This window comes from Dendronephthya gigantea, unplaced genomic scaffold (assembly GCF_004324835.1).
Source record: "Dendronephthya gigantea isolate DGI-Jeju-01 unplaced genomic scaffold, DenGig_1.0 000001F, whole genome shotgun sequence".
Lineage (NCBI taxonomy): Eukaryota > Metazoa > Cnidaria > Anthozoa > Malacalcyonacea > Nephtheidae > Dendronephthya > Dendronephthya gigantea.
In genome coordinates this window covers 3,133,462-3,150,681 of record NW_021163011.1, presented here as the reverse complement: position 1 = coordinate 3,150,681, position 17,220 = coordinate 3,133,462, and the positions used below count along the sequence as shown (strand labels likewise).

At 36.0% G+C, this 17,220-nt stretch overlaps 3 protein-coding genes across 3 annotated transcripts; 1 reads left to right on the top strand and 2 right to left on the bottom strand.

Moving 5' to 3' along the window:
- Positions 1 to 1,770: 1,770 nt before the first annotated feature.
- On the bottom strand, positions 1,771 to 3,886 carry LOC114526463 (H/ACA ribonucleoprotein complex subunit 1-like). Its single transcript, XM_028548075.1, has 7 exons — positions 3,501 to 3,886; positions 2,898 to 3,046; positions 2,742 to 2,801; positions 2,568 to 2,634; positions 2,257 to 2,310; positions 2,085 to 2,177; positions 1,771 to 1,960 (listed from the first exon to the last, which is right to left on the bottom strand). Exons 1-7 carry the CDS (start codon positions 3,640 to 3,642, stop codon positions 1,953 to 1,955), a joined length of 573 nt encoding a protein of 190 aa, XP_028403876.1. The 5' UTR covers positions 3,643 to 3,886; the 3' UTR covers positions 1,771 to 1,952.
- Positions 3,887 to 5,478: 1,592 nt separating this feature from the next.
- On the top strand, positions 5,479 to 13,275 carry LOC114529900 (integrator complex subunit 13-like). Its single transcript, XM_028551474.1, has 21 exons — positions 5,479 to 5,850; positions 6,217 to 6,291; positions 6,408 to 6,589; positions 6,733 to 6,810; positions 6,999 to 7,086; positions 7,318 to 7,443; positions 7,835 to 7,919; positions 8,296 to 8,409; positions 8,607 to 8,650; positions 8,958 to 9,003; positions 9,653 to 9,727; positions 10,002 to 10,105; positions 10,252 to 10,333; positions 10,709 to 10,785; positions 11,108 to 11,179; positions 11,319 to 11,407; positions 11,686 to 11,846; positions 12,034 to 12,079; positions 12,203 to 12,357; positions 12,532 to 12,679; positions 12,848 to 13,275. Exons 1-21 carry the CDS (start codon positions 5,605 to 5,607, stop codon positions 12,888 to 12,890), a joined length of 2,136 nt encoding a protein of 711 aa, XP_028407275.1. The 5' UTR covers positions 5,479 to 5,604; the 3' UTR covers positions 12,891 to 13,275.
- A 98-nt stretch (positions 13,276 to 13,373) lies between these two features.
- Positions 13,374 to 17,168, bottom strand: LOC114523606 (protein Spindly-like). The gene is made up of 9 exons (XM_028544587.1): positions 16,877 to 17,168; positions 16,098 to 16,613; positions 15,864 to 15,968; positions 15,524 to 15,634; positions 15,298 to 15,438; positions 14,966 to 15,075; positions 14,590 to 14,774; positions 13,813 to 14,252; positions 13,374 to 13,678 (listed from the first exon to the last, which is right to left on the bottom strand). Exons 1-9 carry the CDS (start codon positions 17,069 to 17,071, stop codon positions 13,601 to 13,603), a joined length of 1,881 nt encoding a protein of 626 aa, XP_028400388.1. The 5' UTR covers positions 17,072 to 17,168; the 3' UTR covers positions 13,374 to 13,600.
- Between the last annotated feature and the right edge of the window lie 52 nt (positions 17,169 to 17,220).

The window sequence follows — 17,220 nt, the reverse complement described above, 5'->3', positions numbered from 1 at the left end:
GCAGTTCAGTTTTCCCAGTCCCTATGGTAATAAGGTGATTGACAACGAAGAGGTCAACTCTATCGCAAGGTTCGTTGTTGCTGACGTTATCCCTGACCCTTGTCATGTAGTCTTAAGTTCTAACCGCTTACGGAAAAAATAACGGGAAAATGATAAAATTTGCATGAAGCGTGGACGAAACGTGATGACAATACGTGATCAAAAGTCTACCTGACCGTGAATATAACTTCAGATTCATGGGCGACTCGTGATCTGTATTAGGAATTTTTGGGTCCACACAGGGTAATCTACATGTATAGAAACTATTCAAATTCAAGAAATTAAAAAACACTGAGTTTGGTTAAGCAGACCAATCAAGGTAAATTAGGTAATGCGTAGTGGTGAACTCTCGTAAGTCATTGTCGCATGAATCTTGAAAAATGGGAAAATAGTGAGTCAATTGATCAACCGATATATCTATAATTCATCGGCGAATATCTTTTGTACTTTTATGTGATTCATAATTGTTACGAGCTTAGTGTGAACGTCAAAGGTTTTCATGATTTTACGTGACACGTGAATGACTGAATGGGCCGTTAAAGGGGGTGTTAGAGGGTGCATTCACTCATTAGTCTTGACGTCAGTGATGCTGCAAATCTGTCCGTGCACGTGCACCAGTACATACATCCTTTGCTTTGGGGGAAAGGGCCCAAAGGGGTTACAGCAAAGTGCATGAAATATTAAAAAAAACATCGAGTATGAGGTGCATCTACAAAGTTTGCCACAAAAACATTCGAAGACTAGTGACTTTATTGGTGTAACTAGTGTACTATTTAAAATAGAGGCAAGAGAAATTTCAAAATTGGGTCGAAGGTCAACTTGATACACCGCACGCGTGTCACCTGAGGACTCTGTTGGATCGATTAACGTTTTTGGAATACCTGAATTTTGCGCATTCCAAAGCATTTTTTCGTTCTTATTCCTTTATAGTTTGTCGATTTCCAGCTATTGCAAATGAAAAATATCTTACTATTGGCAATGACGTAATTTAGTAAATTTACGAATTTGAGTCGACAAGCGGGTCTATCAAAAAACAGATCGACTAAATAGAGTGATAGAGACTATGTCAAAAATTACGGAAACCACTGAGCATTTTACTAGAATATAGAAAAATGGAAACTCCGTAAAAGAATTTTGAAAAATCCCCATGTTTGGACTAAACTACAGCAATCATCAGGAGAAGTATAATGCTGGTGATGACTATGGTTTAATTTTTTTTAAAATGTTTACTTTTAAGTTGTTTCTATTGTTTTACATATAGAAACACTACCAGACTGAGTAGAGAAAGAATATGGCTTGATGATCATCATTATTGTGTAGTTTTTAATAGGGAGAAACGCGTCTTGAAGTTATGTGAATCGAATGCGAATCGTTTGAAAAAGTCAAAAAGATTGCAAACAAAGAATTTCCCCAAAGGTTAATACCAACTGAAAATAACGATCCTCGACCTCGTCCATCATTTGCAAGGTAAGTGTGAATTCCTACTATAATCCACATGACTGCATCTTAAGTTACATGAAAAAAAATGCCCTTAATAATCTTATGAACTGCTACGCATTTAGGGCATAATGTTCCTCAATAGACAGACACTTCCCAAATTTGCTTGAATGCACACAAAACAATAGCTTGGAAACGAGGCAGACAATGTAATTTATTGTTAGTGGGATGGTTTTCATTGCCCCAATAACAAATTTGGGAAGTGTTTATTATTTTTTAAATGTACAATGTTTATTATTTTTTAAATGTACAATGTTTATTATTTTTTAAATGTACAAGAGTCTTCAACGAGCATTCACTGTCACAAAGTGTTTGCATGCACAATAGGACCCAGTACCACTGGAAGTGTCATGATTGAAAGTTGAAATTTTCTGTGAATGTCCTTCAAAGTTGTGTTGATTGCCATAAAGCAAATATTAACGATCTGAAACATAAATTACACATGTTATAATTAATGTTGGCAATGACACCCTCACAATCTATTTCTACAGCTAGCATAAAACATGTTCATAAGCACAAGGTACACAACATGGTAGCAATTGACTTACATCCTCTTCCCCCTCCTCTTCCTCGACCTCTTCCCCCACCTCCTCTACCACGAAAACCACCTCTACCCCCTCCTCCACGAGCTCCACGGCCACCTAGTAAAAAAAAAATGATTTCATACGCACATTACAAAACTTGTCAGTAAATTTTGCCTAAATTTACCACATTGTTTACCTCTTCCTCCACGTCCCCTGCCACCTCTTCCTCCTCTCACTCCCCCACGGGGACCTGACATGGAGAATATTTTTAAATATTAAAATCAGCAAAGGAAGAAATAATTAACCACAGTGCTTGTTAATCATTATGTTGGATGTTGTGTTTCTTGTCTTTTTTAAACTATATTTTTATCATTTTGGATTGCATGATGTTATTCTTAGTATTATGTTATGTTCTTTTTGGTAGGAGGTATGCTAGTCAGAACTCATATGAAAAGGCCATCAATTGCCAGTGCATTTTTTAGGTAGAAGCTTTAGAATCAAAAATACCTTTTTGTCCTGCCGGCTTGGGCAGGAATCTTGCTAGAGGTAGAAGCTTTTCAGGATCAATGAAAAACTAAAAAATATTTTAATTTTTCGTAAAATAGTTTTAATACATGTATACTGGTGCCATCATATCTAAAATTTTGCTACTTGGTTACCACTGTACCAGTACTGCTTTACCTTTTGTTTATTATTAAAACTGGTTGAATTCATTCCAGGTCCAAGTTTGACAGAAAAGAACTTCAAATCTTATTAAGGTATAAATCAATGCAAGAAATGAAAAAATATGTAAAACAAAGGGTACATTAAGAATTTAACATTAAAGTGAAAGGATACAAAGTCATTAATTGGCCCAAAAATATCATCAACTTTTCCAATCTGTGACTTGTCTTCAAGGTAAACGGGAGCATTGAAATATGGAATTTTTTCATTTAAACATTTGCAGACCAGATCTTCCTCGCATGGATGTAAATATTCTCCAAGTTCTAAAAGTAAATAACCCAGTAAACCTATGTTTATGTAATACAAAATGTTTGGGACTTGTAGAGATTGTCATTTTCCTGAGATCATTCCACAAGTGTTCAATATAAAATTCTCTACAGGTCACTACTGTATATATGCATCATATGTATCATATATGTTATATATGCATCATATATATGTTGGAATCCATTGACATCATTATGAAAAACGTCTATTGGTCATTGGTGACCTATGCATATACACATGTTGAAGATTGTTGACCAACATTCTGATCAACTATTAAAAAATTATATACATATATATGTTTAGCTTCTAGCCATAAAACCCCAGTGTCTGACTGGCATCATTGATCGTATTCTGGCCGGTTCAGAATCCCTAAAAATGGAGGTTTTCTGATTCTATAAACACATTTCCTACAAATATTTATAAACAAATCATTATAATTTATGCACTCACCAACAACGTGGTCAGGAGGACCATAATCCTGAAAACGATTACCCCCGCCTCTGCCACCCCTGCCACCACGACCTCCGCGAAAACCACCACGACCCCCACCTCGACTACCACCACGACTACCACCCCGACCACGGAAAGACATACTTCGAGGAATAAACCTGAAAGTTTATTGATAAGAACACAAAGTTTGTCTTCGATGGCCCTAGTTTCAAAAGACACATGCCAAGCTTCGTCCCCAGGCTTCACAATATGTTGCGCGACTCGTGGAAACTCGTGGACCAAGATAATTTCCTTCGCCCACGCACTTTTTTCACGCAACGGTGTAGCAGCATTTCCTGAAGAAAGACGAACTTGTCCGGAAGGAGTTGAAATTAGTTACCACGGCTACGTCAACATAGGATAGGACATATTCAGTACCGTGCTGGAATAGTACCGTCTTCCGTCTTTCACGTGTCAGTAATAGGCCCGAACCTAAATCCGTTCTTAGTTGCATTTAACCACCGTGGATATGACGGGATGAGACGGCGCTAGGATTTGTCCGTTCCCCTGTTGTTTCCTTAAATTGCCTTGGCACAGATGAGCTATATATCTCATCTGTGGACTTGGTTTTCCACTCTTCCCTACCTGACCTTGCTCAACTATCATGAGTTCGAAAGCGGCTGTTGACGTGATCAAATTGGCAGTTACGTGACGTATCTGCTTCTACGTGATCGTTGATTAAATGCAGCGAGTGTTCTTTATTTTGGTTTATTTTAAAAATTGAAATTTCACATAAGGGTAGAAGAAAGTAAAAGTATAAATAGTGAGTGATACAACTTTTTTTTCTTTTTTATCTACAGTTGATTTCTCAGTATTTTAATCGTACTTTATCACAACAAATAATGCTTCCAAGCGATCAGACAATGCACACCACATCGACTTCCAGGAGATGAAATTGCACATAATAGCTTTGTTTACGGGTTTGGCAGTTACCTGAATGTTCAGTTTGTACAATTTAAAGAAGAGGGGTAGCCTGTAGGTTGCTGTACACAATGGTGTCTTGCTCACTTATACGCATGTCTCAATTCTGTCTTAGATCCTAGTATGGACAGAAATGCTACCGCACCTCTCGCACCAGATGTGAAGAGTTGTGAAATATGGATGCAAAGAATGAACCAACTTCGTCAACAATTTGATGAGATTCCATGGCGACCCGCAGTCCAGAGCTTCTCGGTAAAAGACAGTTACAGATTGACTGGGGTTTATGAGATCAGAAACGAAAGCGAAGTAATCTACATAGGTGGAAATCCATTTTGCAGTAATGTTCGAGACTGTTTAAATGCACATTTTAGTGGTAACGATGGTCTTGCAATAGGAGCTTATCTTACCGGCTGCGCCTCTAAAAACTGGGGTAAAATATTTGTCCGATGGATGTCTGCAAGAAATCCTCCTGAAGTCGTATATTATCTCTTGCAAGAACATAGGATGCGTTATGGCTGTTACCCAAGATTTAATCAAGTACCACCTAGACAAACATGATGTATTATGTGTAAATTGTGCAAATAATTATTTATAATAAATTTTTTATAATAAAAGGCCAATGGGCGTACAAAAATATGTGCATGCTAGATGGATAATTCAAGGCCATTAAATTCCAATAAATTCGTTCATCATTTTTGTATCAAAGTGAAACTTTTGCTCATTTAAAATGAAGTTATCTCGAGTTTGCGATGGCAAAAACTAGCATCTGAGAACAGTACAAAAATGGTCTCAGCAATATAGTGTGGACAGAGGTTTGTGGCACTGTGCATAGATTAGTAGATGAAATCTGCGAACACAATTGAATTGTCATTGAAATATGTATCCAAGTTAACCCAACCACATTGATTATTGCAAATGCCAGATATAAAATGATTTCCTGCGTCCCAGGTTACTATCGAGTTGCTATCCTGTCACTATTACAACTTACATCACATTTACATCAAGTACGTAGCAGTGATAAGACCTGGTTACAAAGCAGCCATAATGGCAGTCTTCCATTTCCAGTCTTGTAGAAGACAAATAATCAAAAATGGATAAGGATAACATGGTTTTCCCTTAAGGATATCATTATTTTTTCTTCACTATGCACTCGAACACGTTAAATAGTTCCAGTACATTTAAAAAAACAACCGTTATCCTAGATCGAAAACCGCTATTCTTGTCCTATTCCAAAGTATCAATTGACCTCGAGGGTGGTCAGAAGACGAAAGGCAATTCAAGATCGAGTGCAAATGGCTTGTTGATTTATAAAACAGTATGGACATGTATGGTCGAAGCGTCTGTTGAGTACTGTAGAGTTGTCTATGACCTTTTTCCTGCCCAGAATTTGGTAAGATATTATTTCATTTCAAAAGTATAGTGGTAATGTATAACATGTCATTCTCTTCAGCCTAAACCATGAAGGGAGAGTCAATAATAATTCTAAAAATTATGCATACTGCTGTGTAAAAAACCTTGCATTGAATGCATGTGTCCCCACAAGTTTTATTGTAAAAATCTTGCATTAAATGCATGTGTCCCCACAAGTTTTAAAGAAAAAGTCTCCCATTTTTGTTCTCAAACACAGGTGCATGTAAATATTCAAATTCTCATGCTTTCATGTACGTATGCAGATCTGACCAGTTACTTATTTTTTCAAGTGACATCAGTGTTCTAGAACACAATAATATCTCAAATATAATTCTCTAATTTCCAGGTCAGGTTGATTGTTTCAGATACAACAAGTCATTCCATTAATTCTTGGGCAGAAAAAGATCAATGTGTATCCCAGGTAAGCTGCTTGAGTTGACTGAATCTCAGAGACAATTTACATAACAAGGATTACTTGATGATTAGGTATGATGACTGTATGTAATACTTGCATATTTGATTTTACTTTATGTACAGGTTTTGAAGCCTCTTGCAGCTCTAAGATCTAACAACTTTCCAGATTTGGAAGATGAATTGTCAGTAACCCATGGGTTGATTGAGGCCCTTCGATCTTTTGTGGATAATACTGGGCAGAAGAAACGAGTTATCAATGATACTGATAATAAAGGAAGAATTATATGTCTAACTTCCTTTGCGAGGTATGATAAAATGCCAGGCATGATAAAATACAGGTATCTAGAAACTTTTTATGATTGAAAAGTGGAGAGATGTCCCATTCCCATGTGGAAGACATAAATGTAATATTACAAAGGCAATATTAAGGCAATATATTAATTTATAGTGATAAGGAGTTGAACGAAGTTGTTGGTGTTTTGTGCAAGACATTCAAATCTCTCTCAGAATCTGCGAAGTCAAGCAGGTATCTGTACAGTACAATGCTTACCTCCACCTCTATTGTATGAGGAATTTTGTAATAAGGCTAATTAGGTAACTATGCAGAAATGGTGCATTGCAATACAGGTTGAACAAATTATGGTACAGTTATAAAAACCATGCCTTCAAGCTGTCAAAGGAAGTTTGTCTCTAAACCTTCTTTACCTTTTTCAGTTCACCGCCATTACACTATGTTGATGTTGTGTTTATTCATATTCCTCAAAGTGGTGAAGGTGGGAAACTCAGTGAAAAGACATTCAAGGTGATACAGTTAAGGCACTTTTACACCATCATATTTTCTTTCACAAACTTCTTCACTTATTGCATACAAACAGAAACATGAGTTTCAAATGCGCTTGATACAGTAAGTCAGTAACTGCATAAGCAACTTTAATGTGCTAGCTATTGTTGAATATTCTCAATCCCATTGCAGCATATTTATTCCTGGAAATCTTACCAAACCTAGTTTTTATTATTTTCATTATTTTCATAGCCAATGTCAAATATAACAGTATCAGTCCAGATTATGAAATCTTCACAACTCGTCTCAAAAATGACTTCATTAGTACAGAGGCATTTTAATTTGAAATCAACTATTGTGACTGGTATTCCAATGAAGGTAATTCTGATATACAATTTATGGAAATGCTGTGTCATTGTTGCTCCTGTAAAATTCTAGTGATATTTTGACAAATTTCAATTAAAGTTGTGCATTACAAGATGATTTTATTTGTTTTGCTTTAAAGCAACCCTTATCCCTATGAAAACGTATGTTCATATAAATTGAAAAGCACTTGTGGAAATTTGTCTACCTTGCCTCTCATGCAACCTCATCTAGTGTCTATATGCTCTTCACCCTTGGGACCAGGTTGCCATTTGACTTGACAACAAACCAAAATTATGTTAACTAAAATGTTTTTTTACAATTTTTGCTGTGTTTTACTTGCATTAATACAGCTGCAGTGGAATGGTGTTCCTTTTTCTTTTTTTTTAAATCAACTATTTACCAGGAGGAGCAACATGCTGGAGGTCCAATAAATTATGATGTAGAGTTATATCACAGTGCTGATGTTCATTATGAATTGGACATGTTTAGTAAGTAAAATAACTTCATTTTAGAAGTTCTTGGTTTTTACAATATTGTTCAAAAGATCTGAATTTTTTTGCTTGATACACTTTTACTGCAATGTGCATTTTAATTCTAAAAACAGAATGGGTATACAATTTTATTATAACAAGCGATTATCCAGACTCACTGTATTCACTATTCAATCTTATTTAAGATGAAGTGCAACCTATTACTCTTTGGAGGCCAGTTTTAGGGGTGCCAAAAAAGCGATTGTCTTTTAGCAGTTACCTCAAAATGACAAGTTTCACCCATATATATGTAGTATCGTCCCCTTGAATCTCTTTCTCTAGACACAATTCTGTGATCTTACAAAGTGCCATTGTGTTCATTTCCTACATGTAGATATTTACTGTACGGATATATCAGGACCATGTGAACTTTCTCAACGACATGAAATCTTAAAAGACACTGTCACATTAAAATGGTGCACAACTCCAAAAACAAGTAATAATATGGGTAAGCTATTGTACAGTAACTAGAGTTTAGCAGTTGTTGTGTTTAGCAGCAATGTTGTGAAGCATTCATGCTGAATCATGTATGTGTAAACAAGACTCTATAAAAGTACGAAACTTTTATTATAAGCATGTACTGTATGTATTGGTTTGTTTCTACATAATATAGATTACAAACCAACTGAAAATATTGTTTTTCAGATTTACAACATTGTATTGGAGCTTATAGATTTACAGTTGCTGAGGTATGGAATCACAGAATATTTTATTTGTAGCATAAATTGTACAGTAGCTATATTTCAAAGCGATAAGTTAAAAGCAATAGCTAATTTGGTAATTCCAGCTATTGTATTTTTTCTCTGATTACACTCATTATTGTCTCAATTTTTCTCCCTGATTTATCAATTGTGATAGATTTTGTTCAGTGAATAATCGCATTCCGTTTGTGGCTTCAGCGAAAAGCATGCCAACTTTATTTCTCCCTGAAATTGAATAAAAAAAATAAATGTTGTATTATAATTACGATGGTGATACGTTTTCTGTGTATTTTAGGTTAATAGCCGTCCTGCAGCCTGCCTTGTTACTTTTCTCCTACAAGGTTTGTCGCACGTCTTTATAATTACCAAACTTTGGGTTCCCACCATAGATATGAATAAACCTGTATCGTATATCGAGTGGGAGTCACAATGACAACTGTATTCATTTTCTTTTACCTATAATTTCACCGGACTATTTATCGATCAATGACATATACCTAGCAAATGAGAGCACTGTCTAAATCATCTGAGCAACTGAAGGGGTAAAGGCCCATTTACACTATGCCATTTGTCGTATACGATTCGTATCCTGGCGTATGTGAACGTATGATCGCACGCTCAAACGTGGCACTTTAAATTTCAACCTGAACAAAATTGAATGAAGATTGCGCATAGGCCCTCTTCTGCATTCGTCAGAATGATAATTGCCTACAACTTATCGTGTAGGCTAAGTAGGCCTTGAAGTAGCCTGTGTCACAGTCTACTCCCCGTAGTGACTACGGGGAGTGGACTGTGACGCAGGCTAGCCTTGGTGCTCCATTTAGTAATACCGAGTTTAATACAGATCAGTGGTTTAATATGCAAATCTAGTGTTTTAATTTGACTGTACCGGTGAACAGGACAATTATCGCTATGATCAAACTATCAGTTTGCTATTAGCCTTAATTAAGTTTTAGTACCGGTAATGTTAAGTGTATTCATTTATTTCAGGAAGGAATGTATTTCTAGAACAGCCTAAGAAGTCTGGGAATAAAGTTATTTCACATGTATTGACCAGTCATGCTGGTACGTATAGCCTGGTCGAGTTTACTATACAAACTATTCTATTATCATTCTTGTTGTATTATATACGTCACACCTTCCTTGAGTACATACCTGCATGCTGTAGAAGGGAATGTCGACAGTTCATTAATAAACTTATCCTTAGCAAGAACGTCTCGATTATGTTAGAGTTTGTTGAGAGTACAATTGTCGTCGTACAGTTTTATTTATCATGCCGTGTTTAAAGCCGGCTATAGCAATTTACACTGTCTATAATATTGTCTTTATTGTTTTTCAGGTGACCTTTACATTCATTGTCTTGGTAATAACAGATGTCCTTTAGAAGAACCCCCTTCCATTAGTGAGGGATGTGGAGGACGAGTTACAGATTATAGGATAAATGTAAGATTGATATTTTAACAGCAGTTTTCATCTGATATGTACATCTAACTTTTGGCGCCCTTTTTTGTGTTTTTTAAATGTTTTACAACCTTTTAATGCCTTCGTCCTTTAGTGATATTGTAATTGACGAACTCTTGTTTCGATAGGACTTTGGAGAGTTCATGAAAAATAACAGACTCGCACCTCTAACTGGGACAAAACCAAAAGGAATAATACCATTGGAAAAAGGTAGCGGAATTCGACAACATCTTCAATATCTTCAAAATATTTTCTGAAATTTCACAAATTGCTGATGGTAATATTTTTTATAATTCGACATGGTGAAATTAAAGAAAATAATGTTACGGCAGGCTCTACATACTGCTGTAGTATATACAGTATTGCGTAACTATATTAGCAGGTGTGTTGCAAGTGAGGTGACTTTATCCAGTTCGCCGTTGCAAACAGATTATGCATGAAGGACGTCTTTAACGCACGCTCTTGGGATTTTAATTATGTGGTTTTTACAGTACCTGCCTACAATGAATGGCATTATTAATCAGCCATCCACGTTTCCTCCTAAATCTGAGGTTCTCTAATATGACGTTGTGATTTTTTTTGTAGCCACATCTCGACTGGAACGTTGTACCAGAATGTGGCCAATGGTCATCAGCGATACTCTCCTTTTCAATTTAACAACGGTAATTTATTTTTGCAATATACTCGTGTGCATGCACTGGTCTATGATATTCGTAACACCATGTATATACATAAAAAGAAGAAAAGCTCGTTAATTGTAAGGTGCATGACTGGAGGACCAGGTATATATATCGTTTGAAGTTTGGTTACTTTAATTATTGCGACTTCAAAAGACACAGAAAGAATGGTCAAACTAAATCTTGCTGTCTTTTAGTATACCGACAAAATACATCATTTGTAAAGTCACCGGATTAAAAATAAGAGTAGAACCCATCGTTTTTTTATGATGAAATTAATGATTGTTGGGTTTTTATTTCTATCTAGCATTTAGAACCACTAATAACGATCATATTCAAAGAACATTTAACGGAAGAAGATGTCAATGATTGCACGAGGGTAGATATTGCATTATAATCGCTCTTCATTTACAACATATACAACGTCAGTCCTATTTGTATTTTCACAGTATGTCATTGAGCAAATGCGTTTATTTTATAATGATACAGTGCTACTATTATACTAAATTTTCTTGAAGGTGATTAATCGACTACAAGCTATGGAGAGTCGAAATGAGCCACTTCCTGTTAGCTCTGTGGGATTCACTCGAGGCAAAGGGCCGAAACGGTTAAAATTTTTTCATAAATAATAATAGATCAAAAAACAAAGACCGTTATAATATTGCCAGCATTTCGTTATGAAATATTAAGAGTGGAACTTTGGTTACCATCACTAAAGCGAATATCGAGGCATTTTTGTGGCCAATGCATTTCATGTTTAATCTCGACCTAACATGCAACGTATGCAACCCTTCATAGAACAACTCTTATCGGGAAGGCCACGTCCTACATCCTTATAAGATGGAAAGAAGCGTTTTTGGGAACTTATTTATTTATGTTCTCTAGTGCTGAACAATATCAACAATTGTGGGCGGAAATGGACACGTTTCTTAAGATTACAAGCACAACATCTAAAATGCATGCGAGAGTTTATAATTATATTCTTGGTGGTGATCCGGAGAATGACGAAGAAAATTCCAATGATTCAATGTCGATTCAGAACGAAAGTGAGTGTTGTATAATGTATGTATAATATATTTGTATAACTGGGATACATTGAAGATCCGATTCCCAAAACATGTATGAGATGGACCGGTGGCAGTTTTCTTTTTTGTCAAACACGATATTGTTTTTGTTTGAATATTTATTGAAATGGTACTGATGCAGCAAACTGTAAGATTCCAATTTTTTTAGACGATGAAGTGTCCAGAATTAGTCAGGCATGGAAGGAATTGGACAGGTGATGCTTATACAGTATATTATAGGTTCCGTTTTCACTGTCTGGTACTGGATTTGCTAGTCATGAGATCAGAAGTTTCTATTTGAAAATATTTGTAAAATATACATTCAATTTGTTATTTAGTTATCGTAACATGTCGGAACGAGAGAGATCCGACTTTTTGAGTGGAGATAAAAACAACGATCATTTTTACAAACGAGCCCAGACAACACCACCTGTAGATAGTACACCTGCAAAGAAATCAACTGGATCTCTTCCTCAGTTGTCATATAAAACAGGTAAGATAAATGTCTAAGATAGGCTAGGATATATTGTTCTACTCTTTATCCTTCAAAATTGTAGTTTTAGATCTGAAACTACCTCGTAACAAAGACATGCATGTTGGATGGTTCTGCTGGTCTTATGGTTTTGACTTTTATTCACATCAATTGACACGTTTGCTCCAACTTTAGGAGGATCTAAGGCGTCCTTACTAAGTATGTGGTGCAGTAGAATGGACGCCATTGCCGCCTCGAGACACGAAGAATTTGAAGGACGTTCAGCGGCATCAGGAAATCAAGCGGAACTTTACACTGAACTTGCAACAACAGAGACAAACAGGTGAGGAGAACACTCAGGTATATCAAACAATAGTCTTAAACATGAGAATGGTTGGACAAAATTGCCAACCCAAACCAAGCATTTTACAAGGGCTTCTTCTGCTATTACATATTTTTACAATGTGGACGAAGGATGCGCGATTAAAAGGGTATTTGTGAAATTTTTCAGTGCTCGAAGTACGCCTGTTGGCGCCGAATGGAACATGTCGTGATTTTTCACACGAACGTTGCCAAGCACAGAATCTTGACTAACTACTTCTAATACCTATATGCAATGGGATTGCACATATTTAAATTTGGATTAATATGAATTTCATATTGTAAAATACTTTTTAAAACCTAAATGGCAGTATAGGAACTAAATTTCCACAGTTCTATACATAACACTCCTGATGAAACATTACATGAAATTCAATCTGCCAATACGCGCACGATGGAAAAATGAAAGAAATAAAACAGGGCACAAAACATTCCATTTTAATAAACACAACAAAACAACTATTTTTTGAAAAACGTAAAAACTGTAAATCGCGAACTCGTGGTTTAGTATGACAATCGATATCAGCTGTAAAAGTTTTTTTCTCATTCTACTTTCACTCTTCTATTAAACTTTAAACTTATTTTTTGTTCTTAATTTTTATTATGAACATAATTTAATATATATAAACAGAAATGTTTTCTGTGTACTACAGTCAATATATTCATATTTCTAATCAATACCCAGCAGTATATTTTTGTTGAACATCAACTAAACGGGACACGACTTGAAAAGTACCATGTACTAAAGTGTATTAATGGTAGCTGTGACATCATTCTAGTATACTTTTATTACCACGATCCTGCAATGTGCCACTAATATATGTACTTCGCCGATATATGTTAATTTTTCATCTTCAATTTTCTTTCAAATGACTCCGGCGTTTTATTGCTGTTGGCATTCGTTTTTTGCCGCGTCTTTCCTTACATGAATGACACGACGAGGTTTCACTGTTCTTACATTCTATAAAAGAATATCCATGAAATTTCAGTGTTTTGTAGTGAGTTCATAGATGCATGGATACGCAAGGAAAAACAGAAGAGAATACTATACGGAGATGTACCTTTCTGCCCAAAACATTGCAAAAATGAGCTTACTTGATTATTTTGTCTTGACGTTGATTCGTTCTCTGTCTCTGAGTTTTCACGGGGTCCTGGAGTACCTTGAATTTCTCTGTTAACATCATTAGCTGGTGTCGACACTGCGTCAGCTGTAGGTGTTTGTTGTGTTTTGTCTTGCTTACGACCCGGAACCCTGGGTGAGACCATGCCAACTGGCTTTGATTTCTTTGTCGATAGAATTTGCTGGGATTTACATGCAATGATTTGTGGTGATTTCATTTGGGTTGGGTTCTTCGCAAGTGTTGGAGGTTTTGTAACGGCGGTTGTATTCGACGGTCGTAATGTTTTATCGTTAGCATTCGTATTTGTCTTTACATTTTCTGCTTTCGCAAATAAACTCGCATCTTTCCAAAGCGAGGGTTTGGAATTTTCATTTTTCTTCGATCCCTCCACCTGTGAATCTACTATATTTCCAGCTGGGGAATGAAAAAAACCAGAAGCTAAAAACGGTCGGCTATGACGTGTCTAGTTTGATAACTGCGGACACTAGAGTGCTGACTGTGAACTAAGCCAAGTGGCGTTAATGTAATGAAACTTTTTGTCGGAAGAAATAATTCATGTTCTATATATATATTGAGTTCACCCATGCAATATTTAATTTCTTTTCAAATATATTATTCCTCCAAAAATAGAATGACAGTACTGACAGTGAGAATTAATGATTAGCTCAATTGGATTGAATTGGTATGTGACTTTTCACTCCTAAAGGTCATTTGGCCTGGTAATCTGGCTATAGGCTTCTTCCATACTTACCTTGTTGAAATTTCAATTTCAGTTCGTCCATTTTGATCTGCAATCGCACACGTTCCAATTTGAGTTTTTCTTTGTCAACCTCAGAAGCATGAAGCTGTGATTCCACTTGCCGTCTTTTGTCTGTTTCGCCGGTCAGTTTCATCATCGCAACTGCATTCTTGGATTTCAAATTCTCAATCGCCACGCTGCAAAATACAATGAAGAGAAAACGCTAAACATTGTGCGTGCAATTCCAAATGTAGTAACTGCGTGAAAAGCGCTCGCTAAGAGGACCGCTACAAAGTGCTTTCTTTAAGGTGCCTAAGGTGCATAACTCACTTCCAGCCACCCAGCCAGCAGAGTGATTATAGTAAAAGTTTAAAGTAAGCAAACATACTTAAGGTTTTTAATTTCGTCCTGAAGGTACACAACGTAGTCTTTCTTATCTTTGAAGTCGGTAAACACATCATGGAATCTTTCCAGTCTTGAGTTCATTCCTTGTCCATCCTGAATAATATATATGAAAATGTGAATCTTGATCTGACATAGCTAAAACAAAGCCACTTTCATCCTCTCTTAGGACCAGACAGTAAAAAATACCAAAAAAGTTGCGGTCGAATTTGCGTGCATGGCAATGAACAAATTGAACTTCACTCCACTGCAAGAAAGTTATGTTCTACTCTACATGCAACTTCTGTTTTTCCTTGCACCTAGCTATGATCACCATACCTTTTCCTTTTCCAACTCCTCAATCTTAACATACAAATTTTGAATTTCACTTTTACTCTGAATAAGAGCAGCTTCAAGTCTTCTCATCTTCAAACTGTCAGCCTGATTGCCTGCCATCGTGAGCATGGGCAAAATTCGAGTCTTTGGCAGAAAAATTTAGTTGACAACATACATAAATACTAATATTTCTATGTAACAAAACAACACAAATTACAGTTCACTTTACCTTTAGTTCAATAAGTTGCTTCTTCATAATATGATGTGTGGTTGACAGAGATTCATATTTCGCACTAAGTGCTGTGTGCTGTTGTTCAAGTTCCAATCTTCTATCTTCCACCTTTAGAAACAGTTATATGTAAACCAATATTACATATGTTTGAGGTCTTCTCAGTGTGAAAGTAAGAGTAATATAGTTAAAGTGCCCCCATCTACCTATGTATAACTTGGTGTAAGCTAAAAATGCACAATGAAAAATATCCCAGTTCATTACACCACTACAAAACTAAAATATCAAGTTGCATAGTTAATCACTGTGTAACTCAGTGCTGTTTGTTAAGCTGACTTACCTCACCAAATAAAGAATTGCCTTTGTCTTTATGTGATCTATTTAAAGCTTCAGCTTTTAAAGCTGAATTCTCTAGTTGAAGTTCGGACAGTTCTTGACGAGAGTTCTGTGAAACGAAAAACAAGAAACAATACTGCTCAACTAAAAATTGTTGATGATACCACAATTGAAAAAAAATACATGCTGATGATCTGCTGTTTGAAAAGGGAATCTGGCCTGCAAATAATTTCTTTACCTGCAAGGCATCAAACCATGTCTTGCCTTGACCTGACGTTTCCTCCAGATTTTCCTTTAATATCTCATTTTTCTGCATTAAATTTTGCCTATCAAACAGCAGTTGTTCTTTCTCTGCATTCACATCATCTAAAATAATCTTCATTTCTTCTTTCTTCAATCTCATCAATGCACACTCCTCCTTCATATCTTCCAGTTGTGTTTCCAAAGCACCCATTCCTTGCAGCTGTTTTGAATACCTGTGTGCCTCAGCCAACATTTCCTCTTGTTTAGAAACCTTTGTATGTAATTGTTCATTGATGAGAGAAATTTTCTCAAGTTCCAAATGAATAGACTCAATCTCAGCCTGAAGTTCATTAATTTTCTTTTCATGGATGTTTTCTTGACGAGCAAGCTCTTGTTGTGTATTTCTCTCTAGTTTTTCTTTCACTAATTCCATCTCATTTGAAAAATTTTTTTGTGCTAGTTTTTCTTGGTCAATCTTCATACGAAGGCAATAGTTCTCTTGACGCAACTCCTACCATATAGAGGGAAAACAGATATCTACAAGTGCCCTGGTTGCATGTGTAAAATTAGATTCCTAGATTCCAAAACCTAGATTCAAATTATTTGTGTACATGGGCTGTCTTGACGACTTGACCTAGTAGCTCAGTTGGAAAAAGATAAGACTAGTACACAAAAGGTCAGTGGTTCAATTCCTAGTGTGGTCAACATTATATTAATTGAAGTCGATTAGAAATTCTTTAATTAAAATTATCCATCCAGCACAAGTTACTATACCTCCATCTGTTGCAGGTGCGATTCTTGTATCTCTTCAAGATGACGATTTAGCTCGTTATTACTTTGCAAAAGCTCATTCCCTAGCTTCCCTGATAGTGCCATTTGACTTTCTTTATCTTCAAGCTCCAGCTTCAGATCATGAATTTGGGCTTTTAATTGCCTGTTTTCCATATCTAACTCAACAGGAGAAGCCATTAGAGGAAGTGGTCGATTTTAAAAGCGATTAATGTAATAATAACCAGACTCGATTGTTCAGAAAAGAACGACGAATATTTGAACTGTTTTTGTCTATTTTGATTTTTGAAAATCAAAATATGGCGGCGTTTACAAAAGATTGGAGAATT

Coding starts and splice junctions, on each gene's coding strand:
- LOC114526463 (XM_028548075.1), bottom strand. CDS start 3,642: ATGTCTTTCCGTGGTCGGGGTGGTAGTCGTGGTGGTAGTCGAGGTGGG. Junction 2,802..2,897: donor TTGGGCCAATTAATGACTTT/GTATCCTTTCAC, acceptor TAAGATTTGAAG/TTCTTTTCTGTCAAACTTGG. Junction 2,635..2,741: donor GTTTTAATAATAAACAAAAG/GTAAAGCAGTAC, acceptor AATATTTTTTAG/TTTTTCATTGATCCTGAAAA.
- LOC114529900 (XM_028551474.1), top strand. CDS start 5,605: ATGCACTCGAACACGTTAAATAGTTCCAGTACATTTAAAAAAACAACC. Junction 10,786..11,107: donor TCCTTTTCAATTTAACAACG/GTAATTTATTTT, acceptor ATTTCTATCTAG/CATTTAGAACCACTAATAAC. Junction 12,080..12,202: donor GCATGGAAGGAATTGGACAG/GTGATGCTTATA, acceptor TTTGTTATTTAG/TTATCGTAACATGTCGGAAC.
- LOC114523606 (XM_028544587.1), bottom strand. CDS start 17,071: ATGGCTTCTCCTGTTGAGTTAGATATGGAAAACAGGCAATTAAAAGCC. Junction 15,076..15,297: donor AGGAGTTGGAAAAGGAAAAG/GTATGGTGATCA, acceptor TATATTATTCAG/GATGGACAAGGAATGAACTC. Junction 13,679..13,812: donor CGTCAAGACAAAATAATCAA/GTAAGCTCATTT, acceptor ATTCTTTTATAG/AATGTAAGAACAGTGAAACC.